The sequence below is a fragment of the Nestor notabilis genome, unplaced genomic scaffold (assembly GCF_000696875.1).
Source record: "Nestor notabilis isolate BGI_N333 unplaced genomic scaffold, ASM69687v1 scaffold33888, whole genome shotgun sequence".
NCBI classification, from domain to species: Eukaryota; Metazoa; Chordata; class Aves; order Psittaciformes; family Psittacidae; genus Nestor; species Nestor notabilis.
In genome coordinates this window covers 1-25,131 of record NW_009942032.1, presented here as the reverse complement: position 1 = coordinate 25,131, position 25,131 = coordinate 1, and the positions used below count along the sequence as shown (strand labels likewise).

At 40.2% G+C, this 25,131-nt stretch overlaps 1 protein-coding gene across 1 annotated transcript; it reads left to right on the top strand.

The window, feature by feature from the left end:
• Positions 1-177: 177 nt before the first annotated feature.
• On the top strand, positions 178-25,080 carry LOC104410901 (E3 ubiquitin-protein ligase CBL-like; the record flags this gene model as incomplete). The annotated part of the gene is given in 9 exon segments (XM_010021192.1): positions 178-273; positions 6,851-7,059; positions 7,061-7,090; positions 19,205-19,351; positions 20,685-20,841; positions 22,322-22,443; positions 23,463-23,600; positions 24,418-24,505; positions 24,949-25,080. Coding segments are annotated over 9 exon segments (1,119 nt in total), but the record flags the coding sequence as incomplete, so codon positions are not given.
• Between the last annotated feature and the right edge of the window lie 51 nt (positions 25,081-25,131).

Sequence of the window (25,131 nt, the reverse complement as noted above, 5' to 3'; positions counted from 1 at the left end):
GGTTGGACTGGTTCTGGGGACAGGGGGAGCTAAGATAAGCCTGGAACTGCAGGGGTTTGCAGGGTTGACTGGGGGGTAGAGAGCTGTGTGGCTCTGGGTGGGGCTGGGGTGAAAGGTTTGTGTGGGTTGAGAGCTGTATGGACGCAGGAATGGGTGCAGGGCTTTGGGGAGGGGAGGATGTGGGAGCTGGTGGACAGGTATGCGGTGGAAGAGAGGCCGGAAGCAGGATGGAGTGGGATTCGAAGATCGGGAGGTGTGGAGAGGGAACAGCAGGTTTGCAAGGGATGAGCTGCGTGCAGGGCTGTGGAGGGAACAGGTTGGAAAAAGAGGGGAAGATTTGGGATGGAGGATGCAGACCTGCTTAAGAGGATGAAGGATTTGTACCACTGCATTCTTGTAGATGCTGGGGTGGGCACTGATGGTGCTGGTGCGGGAGAGGTTGGGTATGGGTGAGGTGTGGTAGGAAGCTGCAGGTGCAGCAGTGGTGTCAGCAGTAGGTACCACCTGCACGAGGGAGGAATCTAGGATTTGTTTGTCTGAAGATGAGCTTTGGTCTGTGATAGAGCCTGGTGTGTGGGGACTGGATGGTAAGGCTGAACATCTGCTTTGTGGCAGTTCATATTATTCTTTTCTGAATCAATGGGGACATGTTACTGAGCTCAGCACAGAACCTTTTACTTAAAACTGGGATCCCGGTAAAAAGCCCCATAAAAGTCTGAATAAAACCCTTTGCAGTAAATGCATGTAGTTACACAAAGATAATTGAGCATGAAATCTCACATTAAACAGTGAGAACCTGTGGTACAGGAATTGGAAAGGCCATCTTGCAGTCCTACACCTTTATGCAGGGCACAACATCGTGGGGTCATGACGACTCTCCCCTTCTCTACCTCTTAAAATGCCAGGAAATGGCTATTGACAGGGACAGGACACCAGGCCTTTTGGTCCGATGGTGTGGTGGAGTATGGCAATTGATGTACTAGCCTGGCTGGGTGTGTTGGTAAATCCATTGTTTCAACAATGATGAGATGTTAGTGAATGCTGGCATTACTTGTGGAGACACAGGAACTGAGCAAAGGCATCTAAAATTGGCCATAAAATAAAAATCTTCTAATGTTTTTCCTGGGATTTCGATTGATCCTCTGATGTTACTACGGTTCAGCTCTGAGAATTGAGGCTAAAACATGCAGTGCATTTTGTAATGCTGGATTCAGGGCCCTAAAAGTAGTGCAGAGTAAAAGCATCAGCAAGGTTGCCTCCAGTCCTTGGGGACTGTCACCTTGCTGCCTTCTTCCCCTCTGGGAGCAGAGCAAGCAGGGCTGATGGGCACACTTCATCCAATTGCCCTGCAGGCCTGTGCGTTTCAGCTTTTCTTTCTCTTTTCCCTGCATTGTTTATCCATGCAGTTGTCTGAATCTCCTGCAGTAAATGCTAAAGCAGGCAGAGTAGATGATGTTTTTAAGGACATACTAAATTATCTTCATGCCAAGAAATCACTTTGTGTTGGCTGGCTCAACAAAAGACGTGGTTTATAGTTGTGCCTTGCTGTGCTTATGATGAGCTTTGATCACTTTCTACAGAGAGAGATTGGGATAAAGAAAAAAGTCATTTGAGAAGTGCCAGTGGCTCTCTTACAAACATTGGGGGCAAGCATAACTGCTAGTGTGGGAAAGGTGGTTTGAGCATGGAAATGTGATCCTTTCACAGCTTTAGATCTGCATAGCCAGTCTTTAGCTATATAGCCTCTCCACCATGATATCACCAACAGAAAACCCAAGGCTACTGTTGTGTTCATCACAAGTTAAAGAAAACTCTTAAACGTGCACTGACTTCACAGTTTTGCTTGTAGGCAGCATCTGAAAACATTTATGTGTAGGCTTCAATTTTAAAGGCTTAAAGAGTTGTTCAGTCTGATTTGTACAGGAGGAAAGATTTGGCTGTGAAAAGCCTGTCAGATTTCAATTAGACTTCAGTTGTACTTACGCACACATCTGAATTAAAAATCTTCTTAGTAGCGTAGCAAGTTGCCAGGCAAATATAGTGCTTGTGAAACCAGTAGTGAGAAAGGCTAAACGAATGGAGAGTGTTGAAAATGGGTTAGTTTTCTGGGCCAAATAATTGAAATTGGAGGTGCAAATAAAAGAAATACTTGTAAGCATGTTTAATAGATGATGTGTTTGCCTTTCAGAGCTCTATTTGTATGTGTACACTACATTCATGACCTGATTCGTTAGACTGCATAATGAGCTGGTGCTGTCAAAGCATTCGTGCATCTCTGTTTTCGGATGTGGCTGATGAATTTCCTATACAAGTTGATTCTTGTCCAAATATTTTCTCCATAATGTTCTCCATAAGCTGCCTGACATGTATTCCTGTCTTTCACATTCTTTCACTTGAAGTTCTAATCTTTGTCAGTCCTGACTGTTCCTCCCACAGTTGTATGTGGTCAAATAAAGTACAGACATAAAATAGCCCTTTTCATCACTGTACAGCAGGTTGTTCACCTTCAGTTGAATTAGGTGATATTTTTGTGCTTATCTATGGAATAGACGTTAGATGTGTCTTTGGAAGCTGATTGCTGTCAGATATCTTGTGAGCCTGCAGTGCTGAACAGTAGCATAGCAATTTCCTTGGAGTGTCCTGAACCTAGTAAAGTGTATAGATGAGTCCAGGTGGGAGGAACTGCTGTTAGTTTGTTTTCATTACGCTCATAATAAACTCATCTTCTCATTGTGTTTAGCAAACAAGACAGTGCTTAGTATAAGAAACCTACAATGTATCAGCTGGTGAAAACGATTTGTATTTTGACACAAAAGGATGAGATTACAAATCAGTTCTTATGAATGTGATCTGGGCGGCAGGCAATGCAAACCTCTTGAGTTCATTGCTGTGGATTGTATTTGAAAAATTGGTGGTATAGTTGTGAGACACTCAGGATGAGGTATAAGGGTTGTAGCAGAAAAGTGGTAAGAGTACATGTAGCAGGTCATGGAGGAGGAAGACAAGCTTTGAGATAAAGCTTCTCTAAACAGCATACTGATACCATTCAGTTTCTAAAACTGATATAGAGAAATGCCACTGTAGGTCACCTTCATTGTAAGTAGAGGAGAAGCCAAATGCAAATTCAGCAGGCGATAAGAGAAGTTTGAGTAGGTTTTCTTTTTCGCTGCTGGCTTAAGATGAAATGGGATGTGATTTCAGTAAAGAAGTTATCTATTTAGTTCTTAAAGGAAGGAAAGAACTATGGCTTTTTCAGAACTGTGCTGAAGAAGGGGTTAGAGTCAGAAGGGGAGAACTGTAATCTGGCACAGTAGCACCTTGGGGACCTGTTAGTTAGACACTGTCCCCTGTCTGAGGCGAGCAGGTAGGTGGTGTCTGTGCTGGGGACCAGAACAAGAAATGGGGTGCTGTATCAATGGCTGCAGCAAACAGGCTGGCCCTAGCTTTTTCATATGTGAGTCTGGGGATGAGCAAGATGAGGAAAGAGGATGGGATGGATAGACAGGAAGCTGAGAGAGGAGGATTCAGGGTGTGTTGGAGGACACAGCCTGCTAGTGTGAGAGCTGGTGAGTGTGCCTTGAGGGGCTGGTTTGTATACGTTTGTTAAGCAGCGTTCTCTGCTCTTCCTAACAAATACTGTGTATTGTTAAATGAGTGCATTTGCTTAGGTATCTTGTTTTTCCCTGAATGCTTCTTCCTTGCTTCTACTAACATTTACCTAATCCAGCTACATAACTAGACTGCAGTGTTTAGATAAGCTCGTGGTTCTTGCTGTGTTTTCTCAGGTTATGTATATGTTGTGCCTGTGACAGCACTTTCTATCTAGTGTCACTGCTTTCCTACACTGGTTACCCAGTCCCTTTATTTGTGCAAGTCTAGTGAAGCAGTGCTGAAGAGAAGTATTTTAAACCCAGAGAGCAGTCAGGCAAGCTGAAGAGTCTTGAGGGAAAAGACTCAATTCCAGGCCTAGAAAATCTGCATGAGGTTTTTTTCCTCGAATGAGTAGATAACAGATTCTTTACTTAAAACTGAGGGAGGAAAATGTTTGTTGTTATTATTTTCTTCTCTTGGGGTTGGAAAATGAAAATCGGTCAATTTTAGGGTTCTTCACAGGCCGACCTCTTAGAATCTTCATGCTAAGTTTGAAATGCTTTATTGGTGTTTCTAAAAACCAAAAAATATCTCCATAAAAGGTTTGTTGCTGAGAGAATAAAGCATAAGCCAGGCAGACTTGGATGAGTTTGGATGGTATTTTAAAACCATGGATTGCTTCTGTGTGTTGCCATCACACCTAATTGAAAATACTTGCTGCTTTTTGCTCAGTTTCCTTCCACGTTGCTGGTCCCTGTGTAAGGCAGGGTAGCTCGCTGAGGGGCAGCTGTTCCCAGGGCTGGGAACATTCCTTTTGACGTTGTCACGATGCTGCAAGTGCACACTTGGAGAAACAAGCAAAATGCAACTGGTTTTGTTGCTGCTGTGTTACAAAATTACCAAGTCTGCTTAAGAAGTAGCGGTTTCTAGTTACATAGCTTGATTTAAATGCTTATCATAGCAAATTTTGGTGTACTTGGTAAATAAAGCAGCTCATTTGATAATAAAATCACAGCAGTTTTAGCCTTGCTGTTAACTATTTGAGGTATCTTTGCAAGTCACTTCTTGGGAAACATTTCTATTTGCAGAACTTGCTCTTGCTGTGGGGAAGTTTTTCTAATTGCTACTGGTTTCTTACATTACAGAAACACAGTGGGTCTGCTGCTTCTATAGCTGGATATTTTCAAGGGGTAACAGCCAAAGTGGTTTCTATTACAGATCACAGGGCAAGTACATCCTGTGACTTGTATGCTTGCTTAATGTGGCTGCTTCGTAAGAGGTGTCTGTGTTTCTATTAAGGATTTAAAATGTGTAATAAACAATTTCTCTTGAAAAAAAGAGGAAATCTTTCTAAAAAAAAAAAAAAAAAAGAAAGATTTTGCTATCCCCAGCACAACTCAGCTGTGTCTGAGGAGCATATTTAGAACTTATTCATGCTGCATAGTGAAACAAGTTTTATTCAGGGCATAAGTGTGTTGACTCAATTTGTTGATGTTGTTCATTGTACAATGTTCACAGAAGTTCAGGCATCGGAATGAACTGGGTAAGTTAGTTGTCTGACCATCCATCTCCTTATCTAGACCTTGGCAGCCTCTTCAAAATGGAAGGAAAATTTTGGTAGTAGTTTTCCATGTATTCTTGCAGAGGCTTTTTAAGGCATGTCATTCTTTTAATGGCAGTCAAATTTTTCTGTTTGACTTTTGATCCACTTTCTGTTTACTGAATTTGAATCTTTCTCATTGAGCTCTTATTAGAAGCACTTCTGTAAGCCAGATATAATTGGAGATGTCACTTCACTTGACAAGGTTGCTTTTTGCACATACCCTGAATGGCAAAGTTAAATGCTAAAGCTCGGTTTCAGAATAAATTACTTTGTTTACCATCAGCATGTAAGTGTTTAAGGGAAGTAGGTATTTAAGTATGCATTGTAGGGAACTAGTCAATTCCTCTTGAAGGTTTCACAAGAGGTTGTGGAAATGATGGACTGCAAAAGGACATTAGATTGTTCTTTCACTTTCTCCTATCCGCTTCCCTTAAGCTGTGCATTCTGCAGCACCACATTGATACCTGTAATGCCCTTGTACCTTGCAGTGTCATTAGTTTAGACCTCATTCATGTGCTTGGTGTTAAGCAGTCAGATAACATTCACTGTAGTGAAGAACTCTAGGAAACTCTGTGTACAATTTGTACTGTCCTTCCTCTCGAGTTTGATGTAAATTGCGGAAGATAGAAGGTGTTAGTCAGGAAGACAGCAGTAAGACTATACCAGCTGCTGGTTCTCTGCTTATAAACTTTGTCTGAAACTGGCCTTACAACTCTAGAGTTTCAGCCCTTTTTATAACAGAAAATGCACCACTAACTTTTCAAGTTGCCACTTTGCTGTTATCTCTCTGTATCATTCTCTCAGTCTAGATAATGGAAAATTTTGGCTATGGTGGATGGTGAAGTGGCTTCCTTTATCCTCCCCTATGACATAAATTTACTATCATGAGCTTTTGGCCTTCAAACTCTACGTTCCTGTATCTTAAAGACTTATGTTAAATTCAGCTTGCTTCCTAATTTGGTAGTGGACAGGTATAACAACTGTATTGCTGTGAGTTCTGAACAGGAGTATTCTACTTGGCCTTAACTAAGTAATGCAGAAGTAAGTGCCTAAAATTGTTTTGTCAATGATCTCATAAATTCACTGTAGACTGCAAAAAATTCGGGTTAATAGATTCAAGCTCTTAGCCTTGAGAATATGTGATCTTGCTGCTAAAATATAAATAGAGCACATGTGGCTTGGAAGGAAGAAAAATGAGATGTTTAGTTGTATGCCAAGCGGAAGACAGGTTGAGGTCATCTAATAACCCTTTAAACTAATTACTAGTATCACTGTGGATGTGTTACTAAAAAAATAAAACCAAACAAACGCACAGAAATTACTGTGAAGGATATGGATGTGCTCTGAAATGCATCTAATGGAAGTTAGAAGCGAAGTTGATTCATAATTGGGGACACAAGTTCTTGCAAGCTAAACTTTTACCCAGACTTTTCTTACATTTATTATGCTATGGCTTATTTCTCATTCTTGCACAGAAAAAATTCCTTTGCATTCGTTCTTTCTTGATAGTTGTTCTTATCCACAACAAATACAGTTTGTTGAGAGTGAGCATTTCAGTGTATTGTGTTTGCAAGTAACACTGAGTTGTGTTTAAGTAACTGATCGCTACTTGCTGGTTTTAAGTTTTCAAATTGAGATCTTCTTCGTTAACCATAGGTGGTGCGTTTGTGTCAGAACCCAAAACTGGCATTGAAGAACAGCCCACCCTATATCCTAGATCTGCTGCCTGACACCTACCAGCATCTACGAACCATCCTGTCACGCTATGAGGGGAAGATGGAGACCCTGGGAGAAAACGAGTATTTCCGTGTGTTCATGGAGAACTTGATGAAGAAAACCAAGCAAACCATCAGCCTTTTCAAGTTAGCGGATGTATGAGGAGAACTCTCAGCCTAGGTAATGGGGAGAAATATTCTCAAATATTTATCATTTTTGTAGTGCAGCAGGTCGCTCTTAAAATATTTTAAATAACATTTATCTTGAAAATGGTTTTATGTGTTGCTCTCAAGTAATAGAATTGGTGTTACTTTCTAGAACACATACTGGTACCTCCAGAAGGAGGCTAAAATGGTATATAAAACCCTTTAGAATTTACCTGTGATATTTGTTCTCATTAACTGTGTGTGTGTTGTGAGCATCCGATGAGTAAGTGATAGCTATGTCAATCATAAATCCAACATCTTGCCTCTGGTCCCTTGGTTGTTTTTTTCAGAGAGAAGCAAAGAGAAAGAATTCCAAAGAGTTAATCATCCTAGTCAGTTTGTAGTCAAACTAATTGGTAAAAGGGGGTGGGTGAAATCCAAATCAATAGATATGAACTTCAGAAACAGCATTCCAGTAGAGGCTTGCTTTTTCACAGCAGTGATGGGAGTCTTTGGGGACTTCCTAATTGTACCATTTATGAATAAACAGCTTACTGGGGAAGCAACTGCGGTGAGACTTGTAAACATAAGAGTAAAAGCAGAATCACATCCCAGCTAGTCTCATTAGATGTTCATTTGCTTTCCACTCAGCCCAGGAAGCAGCAGTTACTGTTTTGTCATAAAGGGGAAATACAAGACAGCCTTTTTCTGATGCTGATAATGAGCATCTTAACTTTCTCAATTCCTTAATTTGTCATAGAAAAGAAAGCAGTTGGAGTAGTCAATGCATATGATTCCAATACCGGTTCAAGAGATACCTGCATAAAGAATAGCACTTTTGATTCAGCTAGGGATTCTGTTAAATACCACACTTCTAGGATCAGACTGTGGTTGTGTAGGCTTTTGGAGCCTGATCACTTTAAGTGCTATTTGTTTCATCTGAAATTTAGTTCAATTAATTGTTGCTGTAAAGGCACCTTTAGGTTTAAAATGTGTATAATAATTTAAGGTGAATAAATTTTAAAAAAAATCTGACCTTGTTAGGAGCCGAAGAAAATTACTACTTTTTTCCTTTTGTAAGATACTCAAATATTTTCAAATATTCAAAGTGTGGAGACAGTCTTTCTTGAAGATTCTCAGCACCCTGTAAAGCAAACAAATGTCACCTGAATCTGGTATTCACTGAAAATGTACTCATGGGAGTGTATGTATATATAAGAAAATCTGCTTTGCTCTTAATCTCATGCAAGGTGTGGCCAATGTTAGTCTGCAGTGTTTTGAAGACATGCCTTTAAAAATGTAATCTGGTGTAGTGAAGAATCGTTTTGTCTTGACTTTTCCTGACTTTTTTTTCTTGTTGTCCTTGAAGCTTCTTTCTTCCTGTCTTCCAGATTTAGCATTCATTTTGTTTCCTGTTGTGTATGTTCTTATTTTCCTCCCCCAAATGTCTGCTGATGCAGAGCAAATGCACTACTTTGCTAGTAGCAAACACCTGCAGAGCTTTCACACTAGCTATGCAAATGTCAAACAGACCAGTAATTAGAAACGACTGAAGTCGCTTCTAGATTGTAGGATCAGAATTGTCTTGATCACTTGAGCATCAGCCTTCTATATTTGTTATTTCTAAATTGCTCTTTGTGTATTTCCTCTCAAACTTTTTAGAGGTTCTCCAGTGTGCTTACCCAAGGTGGACTGAGGCAGAATTGGAGTACAGCTGTGGAGAGAGCCATGTCTTGTAGCTGCTTGTCCTGTTTTGAGAGTTCTGATAGCTGCAAGATGTGTGTCATCTAGCGTTAAGCAGTTTGGTATAGTGTTAGCTATGTGTTTAGAGTTGAATGTGTAGGAGTATAATATGGGTGCTGTTTGGTGTTTGCTGTAAGGCAGGCAGTTTATTCTCTGACTTTCAAACTAGAGTAGAGGAGCAAAGGTGCTGTGAACAGGGTGAGAAAAGGCTTGTGTGAGCATTCACTATGTTTACGGATGTGGGTGAGTGTTTGTTCCTTCAGTTTTTAACTAGTTGCAGTCATAGAGCTGTTAAAAATGAATGTAGGTCTCCTGTTACACCTTAACCATCAGCGTGCTGAAAGCATCCTTCTGTTGTGGCTAACTCCACAGTTAGGTGATATCCAATGCTATGAACACTCAGACACTCAGTGGCTTCCTCTTCTTAGGACTGTAACGGCTGTTTTGTCTCTGTAGTGCTGTGGTTATGATGTACAGTCCTTCAGCTGAAATTGTGACTTACATAAACTCATACTGCAGTTTTTGTGAAGAGAACTCACTTATTTATTAGGAGAGCTTTAGAGATGCTATTTAAACTCTGCTTTAGGTCACTTCCATGTCTGTTTAAAAATTAATGTTGTCGAGTGTGCTTTCAAAGCTATGTATGCACTTACTGACTAATAAGTACACACAGTAACTTCTAGTTACTGTTTACAGACTGAGTTTTAGCAAATACATCAGCTTTGACTTGGTGACTTCTGAGTAAGATGGTTTTTTTTGTTGGAGATATGCTATATTGCTTTTCTGAGTTTTGGCAGCTTAGGAGCTTATTTGGGTTATCCTTGCTATAGGTATGTAGGTCTATAAAAACAAATTATATATTTAAGCATCTGGTAAAATACAATGGTAACATCTATAGGCTTTGATATTGGAATTGAATAGTATTTGGAGAATTAGTAATTCTGGATATTGTCATATGATTGCAGTAAGATAAATGTAAATCATTCAATAATTAGTTGGCTTTGCTGCAGTAATTAGCAGGTATTGAGGCTATACACTTATCCAAAGCTGTTGTTTCCTGTTCTTTAACAGATCAACGGTGCTTTCTAATGCAAAAAGTATTTTAAGACTCACCACCTTAAGGTTTAAAACAAAACAAAAAAGCACCCAAAGGTGAAGTTTGTAGCCTATATAGGTGAAATAATGCAATAAAAGAATTTCTGTACAGGATCCTTAGCAGGTCTCTATACCAAGCAAAAAGGTACACCTGTTTAGCTCTGAGTAGCTTGGTGTGCTGCTACAGCGGTAAATATGTGACTTCTCTGACACTGTAAATATTGTCAATTTCTCGAGTTTACTTTTTAACTAGAGATAACAAAAACTGGTTAAACATACGTATTGCTTTTCCTTCATTGTGGTGCTTCCATTGAAGCATCAAGTGCCATTAATGCTAATGCCACAACTGCTCTGAGCATGCTGAACTTGCTTAAGCTCTTGATTACAGTTTAATTTAGATGCATAGTGGTTATACTGGAATAGTTTTTGTTTCTATTGCAGAAAGCTTTTACTCCTCCAGACCTCTTGCACAGAGGAGCTTTCATTTGCAGCTTTCCCCGCTTCATAAATTACTTATTGCAGCAGCTTTTTTGCAGTGGTGTAAATATTCTTCACATGGCAGGACAGAAGAATAGCTTGCTGATCACTAAACAGGGATAGGAATTGTCTGTTACTTAGAAAAGGATGAATTAGGCTGAAGTGTCCATTTTTCTCCAATGAATCAAATTTTCTGATTATGTGAAACCAGTCTATTATGAGGGAAAATTATTTTCTAAATAAAATCAGACCACTGCAAATGTTTCCACACTAGAATGCAGTTACGTAAGCTGGAGGATAGGGGTTAGGTGAAAGGCTGAGAAGTAATTACTCAGGATATGGATTGGATGTTTAAGAAATAGCACAAGTCATTTTACTAGTTCAGCTTGCATACTTTGGAAAACAAACTGTTAGCAAACCCAGTTAACAAAACTTAACATATCTGTAGAGGAGAATGAGATTAGGTGGGGAATATCATAAACCCTCTCCATAGGATGTGAAGTTGCAAAAAAGCTTTGGGAAGCTAGTCCATATTTACCTGTTGTCTTTGTGACAGGAGCCTTATGGAATGCTGGCTCAGCAGGATTGCATATTCTTCTCTAGCTCCAAAGCGAAGACTTACTAATTTACACAGGAAAAAGCTACCGATATTTAATGTCTCCTGGAAATGACCATGCAGATCTCTAAAGGAAGAGGAAGCGCATGAAGAATGACTTGGGGGAGAAGTTGGATTTTAAAGAGGAAAAAGTTGGAAAACACTTGTGCTAAGCCATGAACCAGTAAAGCCCTTTGGGGGAAGGGCATTAGTGCTCTAATCTCATATTTTAGAGTGCTTGCACAGATTCCTCTGCAGTGAAAAAGAGATAGTATAAAATGTGGAACTCGAGCGGTGAATAGTGTGAGTCCTCTTTCTGTCACTTCCTTCTAATACAGCTAAGACTTTTTTTTTTTTAACAAAACCCACTAGTGTGAAGAAGCCTACATCTGCATTTAAATTAGAACATCTTAAAGAAAAGAACAGGCTCCAAAGCAGCCCACAAGAAAGGTTTCCTTGCCAGGCTTCAGCATATGAACACTAACTAACTGCTTATTACCCAAGAAGAAATTCATTATCATTTAAATGTTGTTGGAGGGAGAAAAGTGTTATTTCTTTTTAATTTGGCTTTAAATTGCTAGTTTAGGTGATAGTTGTGGAACTTAAGTAGCACTTAGCATAGCTGGCGTAAGCTTACATTTAGTTTAGTTTTCTTTCTGTCAAAAATTGACCACAGTCTTGAAAATCAAATTATGGACAAATGTAAACTTTCAAACTATTGCATAATCAGGAAGTAATATTGTGTTATTCTTTGCTCTCAGAGCCTATAACATCATAAAGTTTTATGGAAGATTAACTCTGAGGGCTTGATGGTGTGGATGGAAGTGCAAGCATGTTATTTAGTTTGTAGTAATTATAATTTGAAATGTGGTTAGGTTTCTCGATGCTGGCAAAAATGTGTTGCTGCTACTTGGCAACTGTATCCTGTTTCTTGGGTGCTTGGCTTGTGTATTAAGGGCTGAGATGCCATGTGTTGTATTTCTATGCTATTTAAATCCAGAAAAATAAGTGGATTTTTAGCCTCTTCACTTTGAAGGAGAACTAGCTTGTTAAAAATACACCATTAGCATTTGTGCCTAGAATAATAAAAATCCAGATCCTCTAAGGGTCAATGGGTTTGGTGCTTCTGGTCAGCATACTGGTCTGTTGTCCTTTCTGCTTCAGATCAGTCAAATCCATTTGCATAATGATACAGGTATACCAAACTTTTCTGGTATATTTTGCGTGATGTTTTAGACTGATTGGCATTCTCTACTTGCAGAACTCAAGGTATTTAAGTACATCTATATGTAGCTGGAAAGTGCCAGGATTCGGAAGACTGTAAGGAAACATAGTTTTGTGTAATATCTCTTGTCTTGTAGTATCTTAAGCACTGAGAAAGGAATTAGCCCGTGGTATTTCTTGCTTCTTTAAAGCTTCAACTGGTACCATTAAAATTTTCGAATGGAAAGAAATACTTCATGTAGAAAATGTCTTTCATGACTTAACTATTACAGCTCATGGGGGGCAGCTCAGGTACAATGTCTTATGAAGTTTAGCTTCCATGTGCAGTTAGATGTGTGTTCTGTGCATGAGCTGACATCCGTAGAATAGCTTTGGAAGGTGACTTCTCTTGAGCCAGTAATAGTTAAATGGAATTTCATTCACTTCCTGTGTTGCAAGTTTTGTTGAAAGTAGTTCCGCTGTTTCTATTTTTAAAACTGATTACTGTGTGTGGAGGACTGAAGCTGTCTCAGAGTCATAAAAGACATTTTGGGATCACTTCAAGCATTTCCCCTTACTGCTTACATGCATAGGCTGAAGTTTTATGTTAACATGAAGAGCATACAGAAAACTTCTTGCTGGTGTGTTAGTAGGATATAAAATGCAGTTCTTCCTGCAAACAGGCTCAGCCACCTATCTGCTGGAATTGGGTCTAACTGCTCACATCTAGTGCATATTTGGTAACATCTGAAAAGCACGTGTTGTGGTAATCTCACACCTTTGTGGTTTCTGAAAGCTACATTTTACTTGTTGGAGACTGTTTTTTGGGGGGGTTTGGTTGGGTTTTTTAGCTCTTAAATCTTCAAAATATCAAATTGTAAGATATAAAATAGTTACAGGAAAAAATAGTATTTAGCTGTTTGCAGGACCCGAGACCTGTGGTTCTTGGTTATAATTTCTTGCAGTAGTACTTAGTAAGGGAATAATGTTCTGCAGTCATAAGCATGTGATAAGGAATTAGAGATTCCCTAGCTGCAGTTCATAGAATGCATAGACATTGCATTTCTTATTGTGAGCTGCACGTATCGGTCATGCCCCTTTAAACAGCCAAGTTGACATGTAGAGAGAGGCTTCTTTTGAGTTTCGAATATAATGGTTTTACAGTAACTTAGGTCCTTTGAGTTTAATTCTTTTTATACATCAGCAGTGAAGATTCAAGAGGGAAATCTTAGCCAGTTTGGCACTGATTTTTCTGAAATAAAGCATTTTCTCAAAAGTGTGTTGAAATGAAGTCAGTTGAGTTGTGTTCAGCTTGGTTTTAATTTGGGGCCAAGGTGTGGCTGTGCAGCCTACTCTTAGCTCAACATTATTTGTGCAAATCCAGTGTTCACAAGTGTAACTGAAGTCAGTGGTAATGCAGATACAAAAATCCCTTTGAAAATCTGGTCATATGTAAGAAATATGCACAACAACTTGAGAGAAACGAAGTCATTTGTTACAGCTCTTAATTTCTCTGCACTACAGTGTTCGTAGCGTGCTTTCAACAGAACAAGCTTTACAGACATGACAGTATGTGCATGTCAAATTATGGCATGTGAGCACAATATTGTGACTGAATCATCCAGTGGAGCAGTCTCCCTGCTATGTGTGAGGAACAAAATGACACCGTCACAATGTTAGCTGTGAAGTAGTTGAGAAATATTGGAAGAAAAAGACAGAATTCTGCATGGTAGTGGCAGAAGTGGTAGTACTACATTAGCATTGCCCTGAGGTAAGAAAGGCGCTTTACTCGTGAAGCGCATTAGGTGCTGCATGACTTTGTAACATGAATTAATTTAACTAATCGTGTCAACGTAGCTGAAAGAGGCAATGCTCTGATTAAAGCTGTCCTCTGCCATTAATGGCTTTGCAAGACTGAGCCTGTGCGGTGGAAAAAGGCTTTTGTCCAGCAAACAGGAAACTGGAAAAGCAAAGTGTGCTCTAGGTCTGGGGGAGGCAGCAGCACCAGAACAGCCAGCTGGGGGCCAGCCCACCGAGGGGCTGCAGCGAAGAACTGTGGTGCAAATGGAAGTGCCTGCTCGACCTTTTGACTTCCGCTAAGATGCGTGGAGCAAACGCAGTCATGAAACAGGAAGGAAGTAGCACAACCACAGCGGAGGGGGCACTGAGGAGGGAGCATGAAGGAACATGCCTGCTCAGCCCGCAGAGCCACCAGCAGACCTGGCCTTGGGGAGCCAGCAGATTAATAATAACCACTGGGTAACTGAAGAAACAGTCTTGCTGCATGCTGGGTTTTGTTCCCCAAAACGGTCGCTTTTTAGAGTCCTGACAGTGTCAAGGCACTGTCAATTTCACAGGTGACTGTAATTGCAGCTATAAAGGCTCTGGTGATGTTTCTGCATTGTTAAAGGAACTGTTCTGTTAACACTATGTACGGAAGGAATAATGCCTCTATGCTAGAACTGCAGATGTTTCTTAGTAAAATGTTTGGCTACTGTATGGAGTGGAAAAAATATTTGGCTTTCTGAGTTTTCACTTTTTCCTTCCATCCTTCTCTCACTATATGACAATAATAAGCTGAATACTTTGCATGGATATGTGAAAGCACTTGCAAGAATGTGAAATCCTACCTGAACTGTAGCAGTTGCTCTGCGTGGATGTTAACCACTGAACAGAAGCATGCTGTAGTTCTGTGTTTGAAGCTGGTGCAGGTGTTGCCTTCAGCTCAGTTGCAAACAGTGAGGAGAGCCAACTGATAGGGCCTGTGGTCCCTGGGTAATGTGTCCACAAGTGCTTATATGGCAGGTGTTTAAATTCAGTGGGATTTAGGTGACTAAGTCAGTGATTCCCAAACTGCGATTATCATACCTCTGATGCAGCTCTAGGTAACAGTATCTGTGTTCATTACTGTGTTCAGCTAAAGTTTGAAAGAGGGTCATCATAGGCTATAAGAAACAGGGTAGATTGCTGGAGGTCTGTGGCCAGAAATGTTTGGGAATCTCCGGTCTAGGTCACTTAAGTGTTCATTGAAAATAGTACCCTTTTTTTCTGGGAGAATACTTCCTTCTGTTTAGTTGAAGCAATGGAGATGAAGACAATTGCTGATGTTGATAAAAATAAAACACAATCACTAAACTTTGATATGCCAATAAAAAATGTTCACTGCAATTGCAAGCACTTATTTGGTATGTAATAATTTACAACTGTGTAACTTATTAAAATAAGAGAGTGCACTCCTGAAAGAAAGTGTTTGTACTTTTAGCACAGGATTGGTAACTAGTTGCTGTGTGTAAAAGCTAGTTACTGACATTAAACAGCCTGCAGTTTGCTGCTCTTTATGTTCACTTTCTGTGTTTTTACTGTTGTTGATTTAAGATACAGCTGAATATTTGTAATGGAATTGAAGATGTTCCGTTATTAGAAACTTCTTTGGAAACAGAGTCCCTCATTGTGTGTCTGTGTAAAATGGTTTATCCCCTTTCAAGCCTGTGCAAGTTCATTCTTGCTGAAATGATATGCTCAGCTGAGTGCAAGCACTTCATGAAACTCGGCTAAGGGAGAAGGCTCTAAGGCAGAAGCCATAAGCAACTGGACACGGGAAGATACCTTGTTGTCTTACAGTGTTAACTGTTACTTTAAACGATGCACTTGTCCACTTAGCTGCTTGTTTGAGGGTCAGAAATGGGCGCTTGTTTTTCACACTCTGCTGGGCAGCAATAGGAAGAGTTTATGTTTGAAATGACTTGACTTCCGCCTACCAGATATTACATACATTAGTTTCAAGCACGCTTAGAAATCTTTCACAAATAGGACATGATTTTTTCAAGTGTTGAGAGTGCTAGCAAGACATTAACTAAACAGCTTTAGGATTGCTGACTTTGTAGTCACTTGGCATTAATGCATTGCTGTGAGGTGCCACGGTACCTGCCCCTCTCCAAATGGTTCAGTGTTCAGAATTTAATTCTTGCCAATTACTTCTATGTTAATGTAATAAAATAATCAGCAGGTTTTGCTCAATCATCCATTTTTATAAACTTAGGAAAAAAAAACAAAACAAAACTGTTTTTTACCTGAGTTGTAAATGATTCGTAATAGCACAGTGTTTGCTTTTTTTCCCTTGCACCGCTATAAACTGTCATCCTTTCTGCCATTTTATGGAAGTGAGGACTTTCAAAAGACAGCTGGGGGAACAAGCTCTGCAGCTAGAACCTCTGATGTGCAGTTTTTCTAGTGTTTGCCAGCCAGAGGCATAGCAGGGACATGGTGGTAACCTACCCTCTAGAGGGAGGGGGTGAGGGAGGGAGCTGGGTTGTGAGTTTACACTAAGTCACCTTCTCTGTAGCATTAGCCACTGGCTGTGCCTAGGAATCTGAGCCTTCCCTGCTAAATGCACAGTTGCTTATCTGCTCCTGAGAAGAGGAATACACAACTTTGCACTACTTAACATTACACCAGGCTGGGGAGATGCACAATCAGGTAACAGCCTGGTTTTGTACTGCTGTAGCTTCTTCTTGTATCTATTCTAGGTCCTAAGCCAGTGATCTTCATAAATGCAATTGTGATCACATAGGAAGCCATTACTTTGCTGTTCTGATACAGCTTAGTTTTTCCTACACGTAGATCCTGTATAGTTTGTTTTAAGACATGCTGTACAAACCTTCCTGAAAGCAGAGGGTGAAGAATTACTGTAGTGCTCCAAAGGTATAACAAACTGCAAAAGCAGATGACTTGAAATTGAGATACACTAGTAGGGCAAGGGGACTTTCTGTCAGCCCCTCTCTGTGCAGGGCAGTTACCTAATGAAGAGTGGTAAACAGCACAGCTTTTGGCCTGTGTTTATGGAATCAAACAACCAAATCATACAGCAGCTTTAAAACACACACAGTTTGAATGTGTAACACATCCAGTATAGAGGTGCTGAATGGAGCAGCTGACAGAAGAACATCTTCATGGTTTTACATTGTTAATCTTGAGCACCTGTTGTTACTGGTCATGCATGAAATGACAAAAACCAGAGCCCTTTGCTGTGTAGCTGACACCTTCTATAAACACTTCAAGCAGCCTTCATTGCTGAGACACGAAATGTAGTTGAATAAATGAGCGTAAGGAACGAGAGCTGCTGTCAAAGATTTACAATTTTGAGCCATGTGTACCTTCTGGTCTTCCCAGACTCTATCACAGCATGGAGAAAGAACTCACATGGAGCTGAGTAAAAAACAGAATAAATGTCAAGTAAAGTATACCACTTCCAGTTGAGTTTAGACTGTATGAAAGTGTGATATGGAGCTAGAAGACCAAAGCCCAAATGTCCAGAGACTTTTTACAGAAAGTCTGGAGGCAGTTATCAATAGCTGGGGGTCAGTTCTGCAGTCAGATAGATTAACAGAATAAGTACTTCAAGTAGGAATAGCGTATCTGGAGTAAGAGGTATCTGAAAAATGTCCAAGATTAAGTAAATAGGAACCAATCCAACTAGAAGTTGGTGAAAGTCTGAAACCTGGGGGGAGCATAGTTTGATGCCAAGTGCAGCTGTCTTAGGGGCGGTGGCACACTACAGTAGTAACATGTGCAGTGAGAGAATCTGGAAAACAAGGCATTAAGAAAATGCTGTGCAACTGGGGATGCTTCTAACCCCTCTCTGAATGGTTCAGTATTTTGCAGTCTGTAAAATAACTTGTTGTGCAGTCTCATAACTGACTCCACGCAACGCCTTGGTGGTTGTGCAATCTTCTGACCATCTCCGGTCCTTTGGATATAACTCAGAGGTTGTCCTTTCCCACATGACACTAGTTCCTTCTTTTACCTTCAGGCATGTGACATGGGGGTGAAAAAGGTCTCTGGCCTAGAAATATCCCTGTCTCTTTTCAGGAACTACATTTTCCTTGCATCTAGATGATGTAATGGAGTGGAAAAGAAGAGAATTATCCTTTATTTGGATAAAGGAATAATACAAATAGATGCCACTCGTGACTTTTTTTCCCATCTATGAATAGAAGACTACCTCTGTAGTGTGTAATAATGCTATTGTTTGACTCCTAAATAGGAAGACTCTTATTTTTGGTATTCTTCTACTGCGACAGGCACTGATGCTTTGAGGTACCCAAGCTAGCGTTATTTCTGCATAGCACAGTTACAACATAGAGCTTACCTCCTTATGTAGTTGCTCCTATTGCTGCTATGACCTCTCTGCTAGGCAGTAGTCCTCCTGTCTTCTACTTCTGGAAATGCTTTGCATGTTGACTAAATCTGAAGCAGAAAGTATCTCTTCTCCTCTAATTTTCCCTCTTCAGTTTAGAAAAGGACATAACCTGGTCACTAGAGCACTTCAGATACATGAGTGTGATTAGGCAGAGAAGGGATCCGTACCGATTTGTGATTCAAATTGGATAATTACTCAGTACAATATGGTTGAGAAGGATTCTCAAGCTTTTGAAGAAGGACCATCAAGCTTTTGTATGTAAGCTATTACCATTTTAGATAAAAACTGCAGGTGTTTCAATCTTCCCTTGGGTGCTGGACCTGTTATTATCACTTAGAAGTTACCTGAGCAAATCTACTGTGTTGGGACCCTTTGGAGACTTGGAAGGACGTTCAGCTTACATGGTCCAAGGCAGTAGTAATTTTATGTGCTCTCATAGGGAATTTTCAGACCCAAGAACAAAGGAGTCTAATGAGGTTTTGGCTCTGATGATGCAGTTATTAAAGTAATAGGTAAGGTCTGAATACCGGTTTTGGACATTTTCTGTGCATGTGTTTTCTTGGGTGGGTTCGCTGTGGAAATAACCTGCCCACCTCAAAGAGATTCTGCAAAGTTAGTCTTTGTGGGAAATGTCTTCACAATCACAGACCTTGCTGATAAGTATGTTGTGGTGGATGTGTTCTGAATGCTGGGTAAACACGGTCCCGAGCAAGAGGAGTTTTCTAGGCTGGGATTCTTCTTGAATTACAGTAGGTACCATTTCTGTTTTGTTCAGAGTGCTAAACCACATCTGTCTTTTCTGCAAGAAATGTTTGGGTTTTTGTGTTCCTTTGTAGGCGTAACCTGACAAAGTTATCCCTGATATTCAGCCATATGCTGGCAGAACTCAAAGGTATTTTCCCAAGTGGCCTTTTCCAGGGAGACACGTTCCGGATCACCAAGGCAGATGCTGCAGAATTTTGGAGAAAGGCTTTTGGTGAAAAGTAAGTTTCTAACTGTGATTAAAAATAGAGTTGTGGGAGCAAATTGCACACAGCAGTGTGTATTTTTAAAAGCTGTTCAGAAAAGTCTTTGTAAGGTTAAAATGAACAATGGGAGAGACCTACTAGTCATTTGGTCCACTCTCTGGGGTGAGATACAGGATTGTTCCTGCATTCTCTTTCCTAGTTCTTTGTCCTGTCTGGTTTTAAATGTGGCAGGTGATGGGTCTTTCCCCACTTTCCCTAGGAGACTCTTGTACTGTCACAGAATTTGCCTTGATTATTCAGTTTGAATTTTCTCCTCCTTAATTTAATTCCTTAACTTGTATGTAAGCTTCAGGAACAATGCAAAATAATCTGCTTTCTTCTTCCAAAGGTTACCAGTCTGCAATATTAGTTGTCCTTTAGCTAAGCCATTCTATTAAATTCTTTTCATCTTCCCTCCAATTAGTTTTGCTAATCACTTAGTCACCTTTCTTCTGGCTTCTCTGAACTTCTCTCAGTTTGCATAATGGCTTTGTTAAGATAGAATGAAGGACAAAGTGAAGGGCAAACGGTTGAAATCTCAGTTTTAATTTTTGTATGTATTGAAAGCTGACTGAATTAACTGTAGATGTGTCCAAAGCAATGTCTGAGGATTAAAATTAACGGATTTGGGTACTGCTTTCTACCTAAGGTAACTTAAGGTACTTCACATAAAGAGTTTAATTAGTAGCTGTCAGAACAAAAAGCAATAATATATTTACTCATGAAGAACATGCCTGAAGCTAGGCATGTTCTTTCTATGTTTGTATACCACTTGATATTCCACTTGAAATATTCCACTTGATATTCCACTTGAAATACTCCTTTAAACAGGAACCTCGTCATTGGCTTCTGATTATCTTATGTCTCCAGTTAATCCCTCTTTACAGATTTGCTTGCAGCTTTTTTTCTCTCCTTTTTTTTTAACTTTATAGACCTCTACTTAAAGACTAAATGTGAACTTCTTCCCTACCAGGCACAACATTATGAAACTCTTACCAAGTGATAGCATGTTATACAGCCCAGGGTACATACAGGCATTGAAATGATAGGAGTGCAGAAAAAGAGAAAGGAGAAAGCAGAACTGGACTTAAGAAATTCTGCACATGCAGAGAAAATTGTTCATTTGGCTGCTAATTTACTGCAGTACTAAGAAATCTGTGCTTGCACAACATGAATGAATCTCTCGTGGCTAATTCTGATTTTCCTCTCTTTCATTATCCTGAGGTGCATACTCACAATAAAAGTGTAAAATGTACATGGTGGTGGTCTTCAGATACATCACATTTACACATGGCTTGGTTTTCCCCAGGACTATTGTTCCTTGGAAAAGCTTCCGCCAGGCCTTGCATGAAGTGCATCCAATCAGTTCAGGGCTGGAAGCCATGGCCCTGAAGTCAACGATTGACTTGACGTGCAATGACTACATTTCAGTATTTGAATTTGATATCTTCACACGACTTTTTCAGGTAAGAGTTGAGGATCGTGAATCACTTGAAATGTTTCTCAGTGCATCAGGTTAGACCCTTTTCCTGGGGCAAACTATATTTTACACACTAAAATGATTGATGCTGTAAGGGATTTGGTATCTTGCCCTTCATCCCCTAAATAGCTGTAGTAATATTTAGGACCCTGTATTGCAGTAAAAGCGTGTGATACTTTTGGTTGTAGAAGAAAAAATTGTCTAAATATATACTGCAACAGTAAGGCACATTCATTATCCTCCCGTGAATCAGTTTTTCCCTTTCAAAGGTCACTTTCAGACTCAAGTTCTGACACAACTTCTGTAAGCCAGGAAATGTGAAGCTTCGTTTATCACTTTGTCCTTTGCTTTCTTGTCAGATTTATTTTCCATGGGGGTTGTTCCGGATGGAGCACAGGCATGGTAGTTAGGGCTTCCTAGCTTTAGAACTGACACAGCCAGGATATTGTGGACATGTCTGTGTTCTGTGCAGGAGAAATATCTTTATCACTAGTAGTTAAAATTCTAACCGACAGTCTTTAATAGTGCTAAACTCAAAAATGCAGCTTCTGATGGCACAATTGGGTATTTACAAGAACAAACACTTCTTTGGCTCTGACTTGCCTTTTCCCATGTGATAGGGTGGGTTGTAATTAAGATACGTCTAGATGAAAAATTCCCATGTTCAGTGTTGCAGTGTAGCTGATCTCATTCAGTACTTTTTCCAGCTATAGTACATAAAAAGCAAGTTAAGAGTTGTTGCAGTTTCTCAGAGGTGCAAAGTTCTTGGGGAGAGCTAATATCTTCTTTTAGATGAGTTGAGAAATTTGGAAAAATTGGATGAGATTTAGACACCCAAACCCTCCTCAGGATTGAAAGCTTTCAACCGGTTGTTACAGCTTTTTCTGCATCATTCTAAGGAATATTTAACATGTATGTGCTGGTTTATTTATTCAAATCTTAAACTAGCCAGTAATCCTTGCCACACCCAAGTGAGGTTAAGTGGTTAAGGAATAGTCACAAGTATCTTACACACAGTGAAACTGAGACAGAGAGGGGAGGTCACTTTCCTGAGGCCATATAGGAAGTTGTTGTTAGAGATTGGACTAGTCATGGTTTCTGGTCCTGTGCATAATCTTATTAAACTCCCATCTTTATCCCTGTCTCAGGAATGAGTCATTTTCTCTGCAGAAGCAGTACAAATTGGTTGCTATTGTTGAGCTGTCTTTTTGTGACCTCAGTGACTAGCATTTGTTAAAGGAGTTTTGATTAAGGTCTATCTTAAGTAATGTTTTTATCACCGACAAGAAACTCAAGTGCTAAGGCTACTGCTTGGGAATGTAGGTTTTAGTTCCTCTACTGGATTTATGGTGCCTAAGAAACCTGCTGCTTTAACTGAAGAACTGACCCCTTTGATTAAGGAGTATCGTATGTGTTGATACCTTTTAGAAGCGCATGGTTAATATACCTCTTTGTTGTTTCTATAGCCATGGTCCTCTTTGCTCAGGAACTGGAACAGTCTAGCAGTGACTCATCCTGGCTATATGGCATTCCTAACGTATGATGAGGTGAAAGCCCGGCTGCAGAAATTCATTCACAAACCTGGCAGGTTAGTGCTTGGCAGCAGCGGCTTGTTTGATCATTCTTGCTAACATCACTGATTACTGCAGCGACTGAGGAGATTGGTTTTGTTTTGTCTTTGTCCTCCTTCCTCAGAAACCTAAACTGTGACAAACCCTAGCTTGCCTTTTATTCAGAGATGATCCTCCACGTGGTGATTTACCTCCTGCTCACCCCCCAGTTGTCACAACAGCTCCCTCAGGCATGAGCAGGACAGAGGCAGACATTGCCAGAGTGAGCCTAAACAATGGGCCATTTAGGACCATAAATAAGGGCATGTATCTATAGGCCCCATAACTTTCTGATATATACACATAAAATCAGGAGAGCTGAGCAGATTGCAGCTCTCAGAGCATCATTTGAAGCCAATTTCAGGCGGACAAAGCAGCTGACCACTGTTTGCTCTGGCAGAAAGCAGCATGGTGGACAGAGTAGGCTGCAAGGTAATGCTGCAGGCTGGGGACACTTCAGAGGCTCTGGGGGACAACACATGCTTCTGGGGTGGCTGTGGACCTAAATAGTTTTGGGCTACCTAATGTCCTCAGTAGAACTTGGCTCAATGCAACAGGGCTAACAGCTTTTCGGTTCTGCAGGAAGAGCCAAGTGTTAATTTCTGGAAGTTGTTACAATGTGGTTAATTCTGTGTCGGTTTAAAAATGGAAACTTTGTGTCGTCTGTTTGTTGGTTTTGTTGTTTGTTGGGGTTTTTTAAAGTTAATTTCAAACAAATTATTTTAAGGATGCAAACTTTTCTTGCTCTGGATTCTGGGTTTAATTTCACCTGGAGGCCAGTGCTTGGATGCCTTCTCATTTCATATCAGATTGCAAGTTTCTCCTTTGATCTGCCTGGGGGTTAATTAAGGAAAGCTGGTATAAATCATCAGGTTATTCCTACTAGTTTTTCATTTGCTGTCTTGAAATAGCTGGACAAAGGCTGCCTACTTGACATTTAATCTTTTCTGTCTGTTCCAGTCCAAACTGAAGTTTCTTTTCCTTTGTGTGTTTTTAGTTACATTTTCCGATTGAGTTGTACACGACTTGGTCAGTGGGCCATTGGCTATGTCACTGCAGATGGGAACATTCTTCAGACAATCCCCCACAACAAACCTCTTTTTCAAGCACTGATTGATGGCTTCAGGGAAGGCTTGTAAGTAACTGTATCAAAATAAAGTTTTTTGCCTTTTTGCACTGTTTGTTCTATAAATCTTAATCCTGTGGTGAGGTCTTAAAAGTCAGTTGAATGGTAAAATGAACCTTCTGGGTTTATCACAGATAATCACAGGAGAGGCAGCATGTTGCAGAAGTCAAAAAAACAGTCACTCTTGAAATCACTGAGCCCCTTTTGGACATCTCTGGGCTCTTCCTTTTTATTTAGTTGTTGATTCAGCAAAACAATTCAATCATGAATAGTCCCACTGGTGTCAGCGGAGTAATTCATACACTTAACTGCTTTGGCACTTGAGAATACCCAGGTGGGTATCTTTTTCACTGGAGAGCTGTACTATCTTTTGCAGTAGCAGATGATAAGTGTGCATCAGTGTTTCCCTTGTCATAGATTCTTTCCCAGTCAAGTCCCTAATTTGAGCCACTGCAACTTATATTGTGGTATGAGTTTTATTACTATGGATATTACAGTTTCACTACAGGATGGTTTAACAAGAGTAGTCTGGGACCATAACATCCAGTTTAAAAGGAAAATTGTCAGGAAGGAAAGCAAGCTTAGCTTTGATTTTTAAGAATGATATATTTGGGTTTTGTCCCATAGTAAAATTCTTCCGAATCTTCTTTTGAATTCAGAATACCTTGAATTCCCACCCCTCACTTCCTTCTCACCACCATTCTTTGTTTTCTCCACCATCCCCGAAAGAAACCTTATATGTGCCTTCGTGTGTGTGTGTGTGTATGCAGGTGTGTATATGCACACACAGAGAAAGAGATCTGTTTTTTCCCCCAACTGCTTATAGTTATTTATTTCCCGATGGCCGGAATCAGAATCCTGACTTGACTGGCTTGTGTGAGCCCACACCTCAGGACCACATTAAAGTTACACAGGTGAGCAAAGTATTCTGTCCCATCAGACTTGCTAACTTTCTTCCTATTTTCTAGCCTTCTTAGCTGTTTGTCTTACTTGGTATCCCCAAGACTTGTTTTTAAGGATGATGTGTTTTACAGGAGTTGCAGAAATCTGTGAATGGTAGGAATGAGCAGAGGAGATTGCAGAGGTTAGGTAAAGCTTTAAGCAGGGCTGACAGTTTTGTTTTTAGAATGTTCCGGCAAATATTCATGCTTTTGTGCCATTCAGCATGTCTTGAGCCTTGCTTTTGAGACACCTAAATGAAAATCTGGGCTAGCTTGAAGTCCGTTCTTTTCAGACCTTGACATATGTATCTGGTACATAAAATTATAGTGAAATCTTTGCAGACCTCTGTTCTCCTTTCATTGTGTTCTTGTGTTGGGTTTACGGTATTAACCGTGTATGTCTGTCTCTCCCCAAGGAACAATATGAATTGTATTGCGAGATGGGCTCCACGTTTCAGCTGTGTAAAATATGTGCTGAAAATGACAAGGATGTGAAGATTGAACCATGTGGCCATCTGATGTGCACGTCCTGCCTCACTGCATGGCAGGTAAGGCAATGCCTCTTGTTAATCATAGAATAGTTAAGGGTTGGAAAGGAC